Genomic DNA, 18316 nt, shown 5'->3' with positions numbered 1-18316 from the left:
GGAATACAGCAGGTGCCGCCCACAGGGGGGCTTTTCCACTATGACAGCCTCCTGAGCAGAGGCAGGAGGCTAGGCCCAGGCGGGGAGATGCCTCAGATCCAGGGGGTCTTCGGAGGATGGGCGTCCCAGGGCTCCCGCCCCAGAGCCCACACGACCTCCACTCTCTGCTGGGTGCTCAGGGTGCCTCACACAGGGTGTTGGGTGAGGGGCTCCAGCTTAGAAAGGGAGTTTTGGGGAGAGGGAGGCCAGGAAGGCACAAAGCCCAGCTCCCCTCTGTGTCCTGGGCCTCAGCCTGGGGCTGGTGCCCTGGGACAGGAGACAAGCGCGCTCAGGGTGGGGAGGCCAGGTGCCTGCAGAGCTCGTTGGGAGGGCAAGCTGGCAGGGCCGCGGGTTCCCGCCGCGTGCTTGACAAAGTCCGGTCTGTGAGTGGCCGCTGAGGGAGCCCTGGGCAGCAAGCCTGTGCGCAGCATGGAGCAGTCCGGGGGGCCAGCCGGGGCTGTCTCAAGGAGGTGACTGCAGGGCGTGCTGGGGACAGCTGGCAGTGCAGAGCCTCTCTGGGACGGGGTCCTTACCCGTACTTGCGTCCCACCTGCCCGCCACCCTCATCCTGGCATACTAGGGCCTGGTAAAGGGTAGCTGGAGAGGGATAGGGATGCAGTCACCACCCAGTTACTGTAGCTCTGCCTTCCTGCCAAGAGGAACGCCCAGCGTGGCAGGACCTGGGCCACTGCAGGCCATGGGGTGTCAGGGCCTCAACTGTGCCTGCATCTCCTTGTAGGCCCCTTCCCCTGGGAACAGTGTTCCAACCTCCTTTGGGGCACTCTTCCCCATAACTCAGTCCCTGTGTCAGGGGTGCCCACCCTACTGCACTCCATCCTGGCCCTGTCCTGTGGGACCCAGTTGGTCAGAAGCACAGGGATGGCTCAGGCTCAGATATAGGGACATGGCATGTCCATACCACGAGGGGCAGGCCTGCTGGACCATGGGCAGAGGGGTCCTCCCCCACAGCATGGAGGCGCTGCTGGGGCCTGGTACCCTCCACCACAGGGAGAGGCTGCCTAGAAATAAAGCCACTATGGAGAAAACAGGGCAACAGACAGGGAGGCAATTGTTTGAACACCTGGATACAGCTGTGCCTGAATCCATCATACTGCTACACTGACAGTTACATTTTCTGCTTTGCAATTTGAAATGTCCTGACTAACCTGCAGAGGTACAGCTGAGAGCCTGCTTCCCGGGTCTGCAGGCTCCCAAGACAGAACCATCTGCATTTATTGTCCCCACTCCAAGCTGTCCACAGACAGCAGCCCCACTCACCATGACAGATGTGGTCATGCCCTGCAGGTGGAAGACATCCATGCTGGCCTCTGTGCTGCCTGCCACCTCACTATTACCCCTGCTTGACGGGGGAAGGTCAAAGTAGGTGCTGTCTGGCTCCCTGTGAAGAGGGGACCTGAGCGTCAACCCAGACTGCCAGGCCCAGAGCTGGGGCCCACCCGCCGCTCCTGTGGGGTCGCCTCCGCTGCCCTAAGCAGTCAGCCCACCATCTCCTCGGCTCCTTTCTGCTCACCCCAGCCCCCACCTCCTCCCCTCTCTGCCAGCCTCCCCAGGGCTGGTGTGAGCACGCAGATGCTGTGCCCTGGACCTCTCCTGGCCCTGACCCTGCTGGAGGGCTGATCAGAGAGAGAGCCCAGGCCTGGGACCCTGCATCCCCAGGAGAGAGCCCAGGGCAGCAGCTCCCTGCCCACCCTCGTGCCTGGCCCTGCCTTGAGCTGGCCTGCGGGTGGCCCAGCCCAGCCCCGGGTGGCCAGAGGCGGTACTCACAGGGAGCTCCAGAGGTGCTCGAACGTGGCTCCCTCGTCGGTGCCCGGGGCCTGGGACATCTTCCCCACGCGGGGCCCCAAGGGCAGCTCGCTCTGCCAGGAGGGAAGGACAGTGAACACTCTGACACCCTGGGAAGCATCCCCCTTGGCCGCCGTCCCGCACCCTTGGGGCAGGCGGGGCCTAGACGGCAGCAGGTGAGCGGGAGTGCCCCGAGCCCCATCCAGGCACCGGCCCTTGCGCCCCCTGTACTTCCTCTGCGGAGACTGAGGCCCGGGGGACCAAGAGGGCAGGCCTGGCCTCAAGCCCAGATGGGTGCCCTGGCAGCAGGGACCTCTCAGAGTCACCACTGATGAGGTGGGTGGCAGTAGGCCCCCACCTTGGGGCTGCTGTGGGGCCCTTGGGAGCACATCTTCGCTGTGTCTGCGCCATCATGACCTCGAATATGAGTGGTGGTGGTGGTTATGAACTGTGTCTGGGTTTGGCCTGGGGGTCTTGAGACAGGTTTCGGGGTTCTCACTACCCCAGGACATGGGGACAGCCCAGATCCCAGGTCACCTCCTCTTGGGAGGGGCACATGCAGGGCCCACCCTGGCGGGAGGAGCTCACAGTGCCCAGGCGTTGAGGGATACGGGCCACCTTTGTCCTCCGGGCAGGGGTCTCCCTTGCTGCCTGGACATGGAACCCTCTGGACCCCACAAGCGGCCCACGAAGGCCAAAGTGGCAGTTCTCCCCTTCACAGGACATGCCCAGGGTTTGGGGCACCCTGGCCCTATCCCAGACCCGCTGGCCTTTGTCCCCAGCTCGCTTTCCCTGAGAGCCTCCTCCCCACCCGCCCCCCAGCAGCCCCCATCCCCAAGGAGGCGAGGGTCAAGCACGGCTGAGGGCCTGAGTCCTACAGTGGTGGAGGGACCAGGAAACAAGAGCCCACCCTGACCACAGCCCCCACCCCGGCTAAGGCGACATCTCCCCCAGGCCAGCCTCTGGGTCCCTGGCAAGGGGCTGTGGGAATCAGCTTGGCCGCCACCTGGTAGTGCCCGGTCAGGCAGGCCTGGGCACGCCCGCACCATTGGGGATGGGGGGAGGGCATGCTGCTGTCTGTCCTTTTGTCCCCAGGCGGGCGGGCACTGATGGAGGCCTGCGGCACTCTCCCAGGGCTGCCACGTGCCAGGCCTCAGGTCCCGGGGCAGCAGCACGAGCCAGGGCAGGGCCCCAGAAACGGGAGGGCAAGGCTTACAGGGCCAAGCGAGGTGGTCGGAAAGCCCAGCTGCCCAAACACAGCCTCTGCAGCCTCAGCCGCCCACCCACTCCTCAGGAGAGGGGCTAAGAGAGGCTGTGATCTACTGAGGTCCACGCAGGAGGGACCCCGTGGTTTCCTTACACTTGGGGATCAGTGTCCCCAATGCCCACCCTCAGCACACGGCCCACAAGGGGCAGGGCAGTGCCCACCCGCAGCCCTCCTGTGCCGGGAGGCCACGGCAAGCAGGGCCGAGCTCAGTGGAGCCGACGTCAGGCACGGAGCTGGGTGACCAGTGATGGGGTGGGCTTGGAAGTAAGCAGGCCAGCACAGCTGCCTGTCTGTGGGGCAGCCACAGAGCTCAGTGCTGACCTGAGGCTCAATAAGCCTGGGACGTTTGGTCCCACCCCTTCATTTTGCCAGTGGACCAAGCCCAGAAATGGAAAACACTCGACTGAGGTCACACAGCAAGTGTCCGGTGCTAATGGCAGCAGCCGGAAGATGCAAGCAGCCCAAGAACACATCAGCGGACAAAACCGTGGAGCATCACGCAGCCACAGAAAGGGATGCCGCACAGCCCCACGCTGCCCGGCGGCACGACCTGGAGAACAGGCAGATCCTGAAGGCAGGAGGCAGATGGGGGGGTGCCGGGTCAGGGGAGGGGCGATGGTGGATGGCTGCTAATGGGGCTGGGTTTCCTGCGGGGATCACGGAACATTCTGGATGTAGGGAGAGCTGGTGGTAGAACAGTGCCCTGAATGTGCTAAATGCCACTGAGTCGCTCACCTTAAATGGGTTAATTTTACATTATGTGAATTCCAGCTCAATAAAAAGCAATTCTAATTTTAAAAGAGGAGTGGCCGCACATAGGGAGCCACTAAAAGCCTGTTTGGAGAGCAGGTCCTCCACCAGCTGCAAGAATAAACCCCCATCAGCCGAAGCCAGGCCAAGTTCTCGGGCCTGGGGGCTCCCACACTCCACCCCCATACCTCCCCACCACCGGGACTGCAAGAGCCCCACTTGGGCGACACGCCTGCAGTCTGCCCCCCACTGCACCCACCAGGCCTCACATAGCCACAGGCTCTGGGAGAGGCCGGCAGGCATGGGGCTGCCTGGGGAAGCCCGGGAGCACCCACCCCTGAGCCCTCCAGGCAGAAGGAGACAGCTTAGCCACCCCAGAAGGTAGCAGGTGCCCCGTGCACAGAAAATAAGTGCCATCCAGATCCCTGGGTGCAAGGGGCACAGGGTAAGGGGCCATCCCAGGTCTGCACACTGCACCAGGGTCACAGAGTTGGTTAGGCCCCACTGCTTCTGCCCCGAACACACACAGCCCAGGACTCATGTCCCTGCCCCCTGCCTGTCACCCTGCACCTACAGCGAGCGGTGTTGCCCCCTGCATCCCTCCAGCCCCAGAGTACCCCAAACCTACCACCGTCGTGTCTGAAACCTCTCCAGGGCTGCCCCTCATGCTTAGGATGGGGCCCCAGGTGCCCCACTGTGGACCCCAGGCCCCTAGCCTGAGCCCACCCTACCCACCCGTGCTCCTCCAGCCCCAACCCACAGGCCTTGTCCCCACCCCCATAGGCCTTTGCGCTGAGGCCCTTCAGCTGGGGACACTGTCCCCCTGCCCCAGGCCCCAGAGGCCCCTTCCCAGCATCTGGATCTCAGCTCGGAGGCCACTGCCTCAGAGAGACCATCATGGCGTCCCGCCTGGCTGCCAGCCCTGACTTCTTGCTAACTGCTAACACTGCCCCACACTACCTGGCTGCCTGAGAACTGCATCCCGCACACCCTGTAGACTCTAAGGTGAGAGATCGAGAGACGGGCAGAGAGCAGGCGAGCCCCTGTCCATATCCTGCTGGGCACCCCCGGAGGGGGCGGCTCAGGGAAGAGGCTCAGCATGCAGGGTTTGGGGACTGAGCCCTGGGCGTCCCTGTGGAGGGGGGCTCCGTCCTCTGTACCTGGGGTAGGGATGTGGGGGAACACCCCTGGGAACTGGTGAGTGAAATGCTCCCTTTGACCCAAGGCTGAGCTGGGTCCTTGTATGTTTAGCCTCTCCTCACCCCAACTCCCGTCTGCGTTCCCGCATCACTCCCTCCCTTCCCACTGAACCTCAAATTCAGAAAGGCTTCCTTCCCCACCCACCGCGGGCCAGCTCCCCCTCTCAGCCCGCGCAGCCTCCCAGCACTGCCTGCAGCTCCAGCGCCACCCGGGAGAGGGGCCAGGCCTATGTGCGGGCAGGAGGGGGCTTCCTCTGGGCCAGGACTTGGGGCTCCAAACCCACCCCCCTGAGATCTCAGCTGCAGGTGTCTGGCTTCAGAGGCACTGGTCAGAATGCATATTTCAGGCCCCCATGGTCTCCGGAACCCGCACCTTGGGGATTTCCGGTGGCTGGGACTGACCCCGGAGGGCACAGCATCACACAGGCCCAGCGTGCCCGCTACTAGTGCCCTTTGGCTGAACGCCCAGGGGGCAGCCGCCTGCTCCCGCGGGTTCCTCATCAGCGGAGCCAGAGCCCAGCACGTTGCCCTGCACGTTAGAGGGGCTGCAGCTCTTGCGCAGGGAGGCCACACAGCTGTGATCGCCAGGCCCTGCGGGGGAGTCTGAAGAGCTGATGCACTGAACCCGAGAATGGAGCCGGGGCGCAGACACCCCCCTCAGGCCCCCGGAGCACCTGCCATCCACACTCAGCCCAGACGAGGCGGAGCCTCAGCCCCTCACCCGGAAAGCCCCAGGACCCCAAGGCCCGGCGCCTCCGTACTGGGAGACACCCCTTTACCCCTGCAGCCTTTTGTCCAAGGATCACAGGGGTGAGAAAAATAAATCGACTCAAACCACTTCCCACACAGGAAGTCCAACTCCCCAACGCCCTTGATTTAAATTTGGAAATGTGTTCCAATGGAAATGGGGCTCTCGGACAAAATGAAATTGCTTCTGTAAACCTTGTAAATCGTTTTAAAAAACGCATGTGTGGAGGGAGAAGAAACCGACTTGGGATAAAACACTTCCATCTTATAGAGAAGTCAAAAAGGGCGTACCGATGTCAGCAGCATCAGCCTTTCGATAAAGATCGAATTGCTCCAGAAATAAAATGCATCCTGTCTGGAAATGAGAGGGGCGCGCTCTGCGGTGCCGCGCTGCCGTGGGGGGTGGGCGGGGCCGCGCTCCTGGGGCTGGGCTTTCGCGGAATCACTGGCGAGCACCGGCCTGAGCTGTCAGCGCAGAGACACCCACGTGCACATGTGTGGCCTCCGCTCGCGGTAGCTGGGCCCCAGCTGCGGGCACTCCGACCCTGCCCCAGGGCCCCGTGGGCTGGGGCCGCCGAGCCTGCTTCACCTCAAAGAATTTCCAGAAAGCTATTTATGACTTAGGGAGAGTCCCGGGGCCAGCATCCGGGCCAGGGCCAGGGCGGGTAGCCCAGGGGTCCACCCGCAGCACCCCAGAGCTCAGGCAGGGTGGTGGAGGTGCAGCCTGGAGCCCTCAGCTCCCTGCTCGCTGGAGCAGAAGCCCAACCCACAAACCGCCCTCTCGGTGTGACTCAGGGGCCGCTGAGGTCCTGGCCCAACCGTCCTCAGCTGGGCCCATTAGGCAACATCTGCCGACACTTTGATTTGTCATCTCTGACAGGGGAGGGGACGCATCCTGATGCACAGGAGCCCCCACGGCAGAGAATGTTCTGGCCCAGAGTTCCGGGCCGCTGCTTCTAGCCGGTGCTGGCCGAGCTCTGGGCCGGGCCTCTGGGTGCTCACAGCACCTGTCACACCCTGTCCCAACACGTCCCCTCCCTGCCCCCTCTGTCCCCATGTGTCCTCTCTCTGCCTCCCTGCCTTGTCCCTAAAGCCCCAGCGTTGGTCCACCGCACCTGCCCACCCCAGCCTCATCCTCCCAGGCCAGGCCTGGACCCGGCCTCCTCTAGGAAGCTGCTGTCCTCCCCGACCCTGAGTCAGGGCACCTCCTTGCCTGCCCCAGCACCTGGCAGCTGCCGGAGCAGATACAGACAGTGGGTGAGGCCCCCAGACAGCCCCCTGGGCCAGGCAGGATTGAGGGGCCCTCTGCCCACCCTACCCAGGGCTCTGAAAACAACCTCTAATGAACTGGTGCTCCTGGGACCCTCCAAAGAGCAGACCCTCCATGGGGACAGCCCCCTCCCACCTGCTCACCCCGACTCCGCACGACCAGGCTACGGCCTGCACACTTGGCATGAACACAGGGAGGGACAATGGGGGGGGGGTCATCCAAAACCCTGGCCCCTGGGACACTGGCTTTGGGGGCTTCCATTCAGTTCGGAGAAAAAGACCCAAAGACCTCCGCCTTGCCCCCCACTCCCAAACCATGCACTCGACTGTTCCAGTGGCGTGACGGCTGTGCCAACAGCTCCCCGCCACTGCTGGTTTCATTTCAGTGAACCTGGACGCACCATGAATAGACCATCGCAGGGGTGCCCCAAGGCCTTCCTGAGCCCTGCCACCCTGTCTGGAGGGGACTGCAGAGTCCCCTGCCCAGAGGTCCCCCTACCTGAGCAGAGGGGCTGGGCTGCTGACATGCAAGGACGAAGGGCAGCAGGCCACCCTTCTGTGAAATGGCGTTCTTTCCCAGGCGGTAGCCCGGCCGAGTTCCAGCAGGACGCTTAGAGCCCAGCCTCCTAGGGGCCCAGACGGGGGCTGTCCTCACCAGATGGCGTGGGCCGGGCCTCAGCAGGGGACCCGCCTGGAAGAACAGGGTGCCCCCACCTCAGGGAGCAGGGACAGAGGCCACCTCCTTGCCCCTCCCACCTACAGCCTGGCCACATGGCCACGGGAGCTCTGGGTGGCCCTCTGTCCAGCTCACCGAGTGGGGTGGGACCAGGACAGGACCCTCGGCCAGGGGAGGCCTGATGTGCGCCCCGGACCTCCCGCAGAAAGACTGGGTCCTGTGAGGAAGGCCGGCTGAGGGCCTCGTGTCCCCCTGAAGGGCTCCCTGCCCCACTGCACGCTGGGCATGAGAGACAAATTTAGCTTCCCCAAATGGACAGGACACACTTGTGAAACAGAGACACAGTCAGAGGTGCCCGACTGAGCTGCCTTCTCCTTCTCCTGGGCCAAGTGGGTGGGGGAGGCAGGCTCTGGGTCCCCAGAATCCCCCGCCCCGCTGCTGCTCCCCCAGCCAGCCTCTTACCCAGTGCCAGCCTCTGTCACGGCAAGTGGCCTCCCCTGAAGCCAGGCCAGGGCTGGGTGGCTCCCCTCCTGCACCTGGGCTCACACTGCAGAGCTGCGAGGTTGCCCGGCAGTTTCTGTTTGAATCTAAGGGCTGGCTTAGCACCACTTGAGGCAGGGAGACGTAGGACACACACGCACGCACTCCGCCCTCCCCACAGCCAAGCCCCACTATCACCTCCACCAGCGCACTGGGACCCGGAAGATACGCCTGACCTCAGGAGCCCCCACCCAGTAAGCCCACAGTAGTGGCAGGTGACCCCAGTCAAGGGAGGCCTTCTGCTGGCCATGTCTTCCTCTCGCCTTGACAGTGGCACGTGAAGCCAGGGGGGACAGGGCACACTTTGGCCATGGGGTTTGGGAGCTGGGAAGCCGGTTCCAGGTGGGCCCCAGGAGGCCAGGGAGTGGTGGCTCTGTGGGGCAAGTCCCCCGAGGCACCTCCGGGCAGGCAGCAGTAGCTCCCAGGCAGTCCCAGGGTGGCAGCAGCCACCAGAGCACTTTCTGCCCTACTTGGTTGTCCCACTGCCTGCACCACACCAGTTGCCCAGAAATACCCTCCCGTCCCACCCCCACCACCCCACCGAGAGCAAATGACTATCTGGAGTGTGCCGGGCAGCAGGGGACTGCGGGCACCACCTCCCCGTGCTGGCCTGGTCACCACCTGCCTGCCTGCCACTCTTGTCCCAGGCACCCCATTTCTGGCACTGATGGGGGGCAGTGGGGAGGGGTTTCTGCACCCTGAGGTGGCTCCAAGGAGCCACAGTGCAGGGCGGTGGTGGCAAGACCCCATGCTCACAACGGATAGGGCCAACCCCAAGCCTACCTTGGCTGAGCCTGGGCCCCGAGGGCTGAGGGTTGAGGGCAGGCGCCGGGAGGCCGGTGCTGTGGGCTCTGCAGGCTGTGGCGGCAGCGTCCGGTCGCCTAGGTGATGACATTGGAGCCTCAGAAGCAGTGTGGTCGGCCTGGAGCCTCAGGGCAGATGGGCGGAGCATGGCCAGGAGCCCTGGGGCTGGCTGGAGGGCCTGGGCTCTGCTCTAGTGCCAGGCCCCCGGGCTGTGACCAGCGACTGGCCCCTGCCCCCCAGGGAGCAGAGTGAGGTCGGGGAGCAGGCATCTGAGCGGCTGTCTCTGCCCAGCAGGCACACTTCTAGTCCTCCAAGAAAGTCCCAGACACACGCAGGAGAGAGGACGGCTCCACGTGCCCATGAATCTAACCCCACCCACCCTCAGTCGGTCCTCCAGCAAAAGCGAATTCTATAGGTCAGATCATTGCACCTGAATTAGGTCAGGAGGTGCTTCTAATCGGTGGGGACCCATCATTTTCAATATTAGGTCCAACGAGGAAACTGGCGATACCCAACCCCTACACACACACGCAGCACATACAGGTAATTTCAGTGTGACACGCAGCCACAGTACAAGCACATGTCTTTAACTACAGGTCAGAAGGACTTCGGTGGGGGGGGACAGGTCTGGGATACTAATCTGTGTCACTGTTCACCATCCCTTCCTTCTCCCATGGGCAGCTGCTCAGGAAGCACAGCCCGGCTGAGTGGCCATGGCAAAAGGGACACTGAAGGTGGGATGAAGCCCCTCTGGAGATGGGTGCACCCCAGACTAGCGGGGGGCCCAGCGTGACTGCAGGGGCCTCATAAGACAGGCGGGGGTCATGGACGACAAGGGTGCTGACTTTGCAGAGAGAGGACCAGCCCAAGCCAAGAAATGCAGGTGCCTCTAGAAGCTGGAAAAGGCAAGAAACAGGACCCCCCACCCCTAGCCTCCAGAAGGAATTCAGTCGGGCCAACACCTTGACCTTAGCCCAGGGACATGGATTTAAGAAATTTGACCTTTTTAAAAACTTTTTAAGAAAACAAATCTATGTTGTTTCAAGTCACTTTGTGGTGATTTCTGACAGCAGCCACAGGAAGCTAACAGTTCCAGGTAACACAGGTCAGAGCCCCCGTGCCTCTGTGCAGTCACGTGTGCACATGTGGAAGGAGGCTGCACAAGGTAGGGACATGCGTGTGTCTGCATGGTACGCACAGAAATGTGACTACACTCACATGCAGGTGTGAGGCATTACATCCACACCAGGGGCAGGTGGTGGTGGTGGCGGCAGTGAAGTGTTCCCTGGTCCTAGGAAAGAGGCAAAGCAGCCACTGGGCACCAAGAGCCTCCCTGCCCATCCCCGGCTGTCCAGTCCCTCTCAGTCGCTGGTGGCAGCAGGCAGGGAAGGGGCCCACGCCCCTGGGAAGTAGCCCCTCGGTGAAGCCAGGCGACTCCGGGAGGCACTCCCGCTGCCCATTCCAAGCCAGGGTGGATGCATGGCACTACCTGGGCTCCTGTGCGGGCACCTCCAGGCATGGCCCTCCCCTCCCCGTGGAGCAGGAAGGGCCCGTCTGGGGATGGTGGAGACACAGCCAGACACTCAGGGCAGACCTAACCTGCTCTTCCTCAGCACGGCCGTGGTCCTCCCTGCTGGAGACAAAGATGGGTGGGTGGCCTTTGAGTGATAACACCAGTGGACCTCTGGCCCAAGAGCAGTCGATGTAAAGAAGGGACGTCCACCAGCTCGGGTGGGGCATGCAGCAGAGCTGGATTGGTGTTTCTGCACACCTTCGACACCTTTTCCACCTTGGGAAAGAGCTTCTGTAGCACACTCACCTGGGCCAGACCCAAGTTTGAGCTGGGAGGCCCAGGTGGGGGCCTCAGGGCAGGGCCTGCACCTAGCTGACCGGCAAGTGGGTGCAGGGGCTCCCCAGGTCTGAGTGCTGTTAGAGCCCCTGTTGGCTGCCCGGATGGACAGCCACAAAGTGAGCAACTAAAAAACGCAGATCCAGGTTCTTACCTTCTGGAGGTCAGAGGTCGGCACAGAGTCTCACGGGACTGAAATCAAGGTGGCCGCCAGCTGGCCCCCTCGTTTTGGGCCCTCCCCAGCATCCCCGCGCCCCCCTCCACCTCCTTCTCATGAGGACTCCTGTGGGGACCCTGGGCCCGCCTCCCCTCTCCGGGATCATCCCCAGCTCAGGACCGTAACTTAACTAGTCCCTCTGCCACGTGAAGTAATGCCACCATTAGGACATGATGCCTTTGCAGAGCCATTAGTCCACTGTCAATGAATGTTCCTCGTTCGCATGATTGAGTAGCTGTTGAGTGGCGCCGGTGAGAGGAGCCCCTTCATGCTGGCATGGAGGCCGGGACCCCCAGTGTCCCTCCTGAGACCGAGGGGCCTCCACAGTCTGTTCCTGACCTACGAGATCCAGGACAGGAACCGCCCTGGCTTGCAGCCGTGGGCACGTGAGGGGGGCGGAAGGCGGTGGGGAAGCCACCAGAGGGGCATGTAGGACCCCCACTCCAGCCCTAGCTGCGTGGTTCTGCGCCCTTTCCGCCTTGTTCCCCCAGCTCATCAGGTACTGGCAGCCCCCCCTTTGATGCCGGGCTCCCCAAAACATGTTTGAAAATCACAGCAGAGGCATCGGAGGACACACAGTTCACTTTGCACTCCACCCCGACTGCTTGCTGGCATCGGGCATCACGCTGGGCTTTTTACACGCTGACCCTTCCGCTGCCCATCAGCCCTCTGAGAAAAGCTATTGTCTCCATGCTGTCCAGCTGTTGGTGACACCCTGCGGGTTAGCCAAGCACACCCCAGCCTGCCCACAGAAGGTGCTCCAGCGACGGCAGGCTTGCCCCTGGGCACCTTCGGCGGCCGGAGGCTGTGCCCTGGCCAGCCCTGGCCTGACCTCTGCCCATTTGCTCCCTGGTGAACCGCAGGTGCTTAGTAAGGATGATAACTGAAGGACTGGATGAATGAAGGCTTCAGGCTCTGGGGAAATAGCCCCTTGCTCAGCCATGCGGCCCTTTTCTGAATCTTGATAAACTACAAGCTTGGAAAATCAGAAGCTTTTCCTTCTGTCTGGGGCCGGTTCCCCTGGTTGATGTGCGGCTCTTCGTGGCCCCAGATGTGCATTAGTGTAAACACTGGTGTGCCTCGTTGCAGAGTCGTGGGTGGGCTTGACTGGGGGGCGTTTCTATCAGCCCTGGGGGTATCATAAAATAAAGAATTGAGGTACTGAATAATTACTAAAATGATGTTTTTTAAAATCTGAAGTCTGAAACACCAGGGGCCCAGGGGTTTGGGATAAGGAACAGTGAGCCCCTGGTCAGTCTGGACCATGAGGTAGGGCAGGACACGTCCACTCTGAAAGGCCCCTCGGACTCTTTAGAAGCCCTACTAGAGCCCAAGGCCTGGTAACAGGACACCCAGGTGAGGGTCTGGTGGCACCCCTGGGGCCACTCGTGCTGAGCTCTCACCCCACACCCTCCTTGTGGGGAGAGATATTTGCCTGCTGTCTTACAAAAGCCAAGTTTTGAAAGATCACATCAATAGGTGGCGGGTCTGGGGTGGATTTGATTCCTAAATTGGCCACCCTCTCACGACTTCTGCCACCTTTACCACCAGAGAATTTTGCCAATGAAAACTTCAAAAGGGAACCCTTCAGACAGGACACAGCTGGTGCTGCGCCCCACTCCCACCCCGTTCACCCGGCTGCTCCCCTCCCCGGGCCTCCCCGTCTGCTGAGACGCATCTGCAAGGCGGGAACCAAACAGAAGGGATCTCAACTGCAACGGAGGGAGGAAGCAGCCATGTGGGGTCTACGGCCACTCTAAATAATTCGGGGGACAGAAAGTCCCAAAACTCTGAAAAAGCAGCCTGCCAGGATTACTAACAATGTTCCACTCAGACTTTCTCACTTCAAAACGTGTTTTCTAGAAATTACTTCACCGGAATGTTTTTCTGTCCAGGTAGCCGCTTTCCATCATTCTCAGACCTTCAAGCACCACACCGAGCAGAGGGTGCTTAGGCAGCGTTCCTGGAATTACTCTGACCTCAACCTTCCAGTCGTCTGTTTTGCTATTTTTATCAGAATTCATTATTTTCATAGAATCCAATTAGTGTCCTGTTTACCAATACCTCGTTTTTAAATTTGCAGCTTCATCCTCAGAGCTCGAGAAACCTCACCACTTGATTTCTCCTCTCTCATTACTGCCAAATAATTAGTCAGGGGGCGTCCCTGATCAAAAATCAAGAAGCCGGAAGCAAGTTGGAGCTTGCCTTCCTCCAAAAGAAGGAAAGACGGGAGACTTCCCTAATTACGGGGCTTTTGTTGGTCGTCACTGGCTGTGGGAGGCAGAGAACGTGGGGGCACGGTGGGCGGTGGGCGCCCAGTCACCCCGCTGCGGGGCACAGCTCCTCCGGTTTACATGCTAATGAGGAGGACAAGGGCGCGGCCTGGGGAGCCAGGCTGCATCTGTGCGGGGAAGGGTGCCGGGCCGCGCACAGGGGCCTGCAGGAGCCCCACCTGAGGTTCCTTTACTCGCCACCCATCTTTCCATCCCGCACACACCTCTCCCTCTTGCATTTCATCCATTCCCTGCAGAAGCGAGACCCCTCTCCGAGGCCAGCCAGGACTCTGCAAGCCACTCTGCCCCCACGTGACTTCCCGGGAGGACAGGACCCACAGCGGACGGGGGCTCCTCACCTGCCCTGGGGGTCCCCACACAGCTGGAGCACGCAGGGGCAGAGGGACAGCAGGCAGGCCCCACCCCCACCCCCGGGAGCCCTGAGGCCTGGAGGCCGCAGGAGAGAAACCTCCCCATCCTGCTCACGAGTTTCAGCCCAATGGAGAAAACGTAGCCCTGGACATCACTTCTAAAATCCCAGGAAATGGGGCAGGAGGTGGGGGGGGGCGTCTTCCCTGCCCCCTTTGAAGGACCTGGTGCAACCCCGGCATCCCTCCCCCAGAGAATCCTTCTGCCCAATTAGCCAGAGGCTTCCCAGATGCCCGCACCCCCCAGGGCCTGGCACCTCAGAGCAGCAGGTGAGCAATTAGAGCCCCTTGCCCCCTCCCCACTGGCACCCAGGGCCCCAGGGAGTGGCTGGCCAGCTGGCGCTGGGTGGGGACATGGGGTCAGGTCCTTCCCACAGGCAGCCACCTGAAGCAGGGCCACAAAGGAGAGATGCTCTGGTCTATGCAGGGTACCCGGGTGGTCCTGCCCACTTGGGCCCCTGTACTCTGGCTGGTGGAAGGGTAGGGTGGGCGACACCCAGGTGCTCTGGTGGGAGCGGGGGAGTTGTACCAGCCTTTTCTGGGCACCTGTGTCACCCTTGGGGATTCTCAGGTGTGTTCCCATGGGCGACTCCCAGGAGGGAAAGCCTAGGGCTCCCCCAGAGACAGGGAACGGGCTCCAGGAAGGAGGGAGGGAGGCTGCCACGTCCTTCTGCAAGTGGGGCCTCGCCCAAGGCCACAGCACAGCCTGTCAGGGCTGCCAGCCTGCTGTGTGCTCCGCCCCAGGCGTGCCCAGCATGTGTGGCCAGACTGACGCCTGCCTCGGATCTTAGCCTCTTAGCCCTGCATCCGGAGAGCTCTGGCTTCAGGGCATCGGTAAGTGGGTTGAACCCACAGATGTGCATGGCAGAGGGGGCACCTGTGAACCTTGCCTGTCCTGGTCATCACTCTCCTTGTGCCAAATTCAGCAGGGCAAACAGAGCAGGGCAGGGCAGGGAGCTGGCGTGGCGCTGTTCCCACTGTGCACCCCATCCCGCCTCCCGGGCCTGTCCCAGCGCACAGGCTGACTCCCTCCTGGGCTCTTTGGGGAGGCTGACTCCACCTGCCAGGCACACAGTTCCAGCCACCGACCCTCCAGTGCCTGCCCAGTGTCTGTCCAGGGCTCCAACACTGTCCCCCATGTCCTCACGTGTCCTCTGTCCCCAGCAGAGCTTCCTTCCATTCCTTCCACCTGTGGCTCCCCAACGCCATCCCATGTGTCCTGCCCTCTGAGCATCTGCACACAGCAGCCAGGCCTGTGGAAGCTGTATCTGCTCTTTCTCCCCAACTCTGGGGGCTGTGGTGGCCCCAGCAGTGCCCAGGGGCAGGAGAAGCCGGAGCTGCGGACGGGCAGCCTGTTTTCAGGATGCATGGGCTGGGAAGAGGCGCTAAGCTGGGCAGGACACCTCCTCGAGGACCGTGTGACCTTTGGTGTTGGGGGCTGAGGGTGGGGGTCTCCTGTTCTTCTTCCAGGAAAGGGGACTGTGGCTTAGACCCAGCTTCTCCATCTTTTGTGCCAAGGCTGCTCTGCTGGTCTAGGGAAGACTGTAGACCCCTTTTCAGAAGAATATTTCAAATGGATCAACTAAAATCCACAAGATTTTATAAGGAAAGGAAATCATTTATACAGAAGCCCAGTCACTCTAGTGTGTTGAATGGTACCCTCCTAAGGACATGTCCCCCCAGAAGCTCAGAATGTGACATTTGGAATTAGGGCCTTTGCAGATGTAACTAAAATATCTAATCCAGAATCCTCTAAAGTGTCCGTGTAAGAGATAGAAGAGGAGACTGAGACACACGGGCCATGTGAACACAGACGCAGGGGTGGGGTGTCGTCCCCGGGGCCCGGATCGCTGACGATCACCGGCCACACCGGAGGCTGGGGTAAGGCCTGGCAAGGACTCTCCCCCAGACCCGCCCAGGGGCGTTGGGATACTGTGATTTAATATAAGAAATATATATTTGGTCTTCATCGTGTTCTGGGCTCAGCGCTCTTAAAATCCTCGGAATTCCCTAAGCGTTGAGAGCGAAAAGGTGTCTTTGTTGTGTTAATGAGGCGACCCTTGGGAAGCACCTGAGGGTGGGGGCTGATTGCCAGTGGAGCCCTGGCGCAACTAGAGGACCGACAGGACCCCGACCTCTGGGGAGGGAGAGGGGCTGGATGCTGTGTCAGTCCCTGGTGGCCAGTGATTCAGTCAGTCGTACCTATAAAGAAGCCTCCAGAAAAACCCAAAGGCCGGTTCAGAGAGCCTGGGGACAGCTTGGCAGCTCCGCAGCCTTGCTCGCATCTGGCCCGGCACCTCACCTGCCTGTCATTCGTATCCCTTCTCAGGTCCTTTGATTAACTAGTAAACGAAAGTGTTTTCCTGAGTTCTGGGAGCCGCTCCAGCAAGTTAATCGAACCTAAGGGAAGGTCTTTGGAACCTCCCAAGTGTAGCCTGTCAGTGGGAAGCACAGGTGACATTTTGAGCTTGGGACAGGCATTTGAGGAGGGTAGTCTTGTAGGACGACGGGGCCCTAACCCGTGGAATTGAGCGCTGTCTCAGGTAGTCTGTGTCAGAAGTGAGTTGAATTCTTGCACACCTTGCTTGTGTCTGAGCATTGCTTAGTGTTCTGTGAGAACCCCCCAACTGTGTTAAACTGGTCTCGGAGCGCCCTATTTAGGAGCCAGCCCTGCCCACACCTTGATTTCAGACTTTGTCTCCAGCTTGTGAGGTAATAAGGGTCTGCTGTTTGGAGCCTCCACGTCTGGTCATTTGTCAGAGTGGCCCTGGGCACCTCACAGTGATCATCCGTAACAAGCAGGCCGTGACCTAGCGACTCACACGCTCCTTCATTCACGCTGAGCTGACAGGGCTTTGCAGCGCGTCTAACTCGTAATTTCGACTTGGTGACGAGCACCGCTGAAATGCAGTGATTTCTGCAGCGGCCGTCACAGCGGACGGAAAGAGCAGCGAGTCACACTGGGAAGTCGGCCTCTAAAACGGGACGGCAAAAACGGGTGTGGTTTGTTGCCCACATTCGTATTTGGAGGAGATCCCAGACTTCACTTGGACATTGATACAAATAAAATACAAATAAAGACACCGTATTTTCCCCATTCAAGTTGACAGTGCTCCTGACTCCTGTACTTCCGGCTCAGATGGCCTCAAAGGACCTTCCAGCATGTGCTCCACGGCTCCGGTACTGGGGGGCCTGGAAACCTGGTCTTTTCTCACCAGGCCCAGGTGAGGGGACCACCCAGCAGCTCTGCGTCCTGGCTCTCCCTCCGCCCTGGAGTCTCCACACCTGTCAGGCGCAGCTGGGTAACTGTGGGCACGCTGTACCACCTGCCCAAGCCTCTGTGTCCTGCTCTGCCAATGGGTGTACTGATGGTACCCAGGGGGACCTGCTGTGATGACAACAGCAGGGCATACATATGCAGACACACACACACACACACAAGAGCTGCTCAGCTAAGTATCATGCAGAGCCACGACCTACTAGGCGCTCAGTAAACAATCGCTGGGCTGAGTATCTTTCCTCCTCTTTGGGTTTGATCTGGGGGAGCATGCCCAGGGAAAGGAGGCACTTTTGACGAGTGAGTGTCTGCTCTGCCCAGGAATCTGACCAGATGGGGCACAGAGAGGGCGCCAAACAAATGTTTATGACCCCTTGTGCCTGCTCCCATGCTCGAGGAAGCTGACTTTAATCTCAACCCCCGTGAGCAAAGGGAGTTTTCTGTGAACCAGAAACAATTTTCCTCTGCATAACACACCAAAAGGATTTTTCAGGTGTCTTCTATAACCCACCTAAGAAGGCAAACATTTTGAGAAGACATTGCACATTTGGGTTACTTACAAATGCATCCTGTGCTTTCTTTGTTTGTTAAAGAAATCTGGGCAAGATGCTGAAGGACTTGCCAGGGGGAAATGGAGAGGACAGGCTTTTCTCATTCAGAGGGTGGCAAGGAGCCAGGAGTCACTGGACCACTCATCTCTGTTTCTTTTTTCTTTTATGCTGCGTGAAGCTAACTCCTCAGAAAATATTTTAAAATAAGGGCCCAGCAATCCCACAGAAAACTGGAAAATAAAACTGGTTAGAAGAAACACATTTGAAGAGTGTTTCCATTTTTTATGCAAACCCGAAAGTTTACCCTGTGTGCAATGTTTTTTACATAAGTAGATGATAAATTCCCCTTGAATTTGGTCAAGCGGAAACCGTTCTCCGGTCTAGATGTACACACAGCTCCCCTTTACCAACCGCTGAATGATCCCCCTTTTGGGTATCAGAATCAGGGGTGACTGCCATCCTTGGCTGCAGGCAGGACCTCTACCTGCTTCCAGATTGTCGTCTCTCCCTAAGTCCTCAATCTCTCCATCTCTATTTTAGCTGGGTGGTTTGCATGTGTTCACTGTTGTAAATCATTCTTGGATGTGGGTGGGGCATATTCTATAAATAAATACTGAACTGAGGCAT

The 18316-nt window shown here is 60.2% G+C and overlaps 1 protein-coding gene across 3 annotated transcripts in view; it reads right to left on the bottom strand.

Annotated features, from left to right (window-relative positions):
* The window catches only part of TP73 (tumor protein p73), a 58058-nt gene that overhangs the window by 37825 nt on the left and 1917 nt on the right, over window positions 1-18316 (bottom strand). For 2 of the 3 annotated variants that reach the window (XM_036999794.2, XM_036999795.2), the window contains exons 2-3: window positions 1825-1916; window positions 1318-1438 (exon numbers count right to left, since the gene is read on the bottom strand). In XM_036999794.2, the coding sequence (XP_036855689.1) occupies window positions 1318-1438; window positions 1825-1916 (213 nt within the window). Of the gene's footprint in view, window positions 1-1317; window positions 1439-1824; window positions 1917-9073; window positions 9172-10312; window positions 10386-10583; window positions 10708-18316 lie in introns of those variants that run through there. The other variant, XM_036999797.2, reaches the window with a different exon arrangement.

Source organism: Manis javanica, chromosome 4 (genome assembly GCF_040802235.1).
Source record: "Manis javanica isolate MJ-LG chromosome 4, MJ_LKY, whole genome shotgun sequence".
NCBI lineage: Eukaryota > Metazoa > Chordata > Mammalia > Pholidota > Manidae > Manis > Manis javanica.
This window is presented reverse-complemented; position numbering and strand designations above follow the sequence as displayed.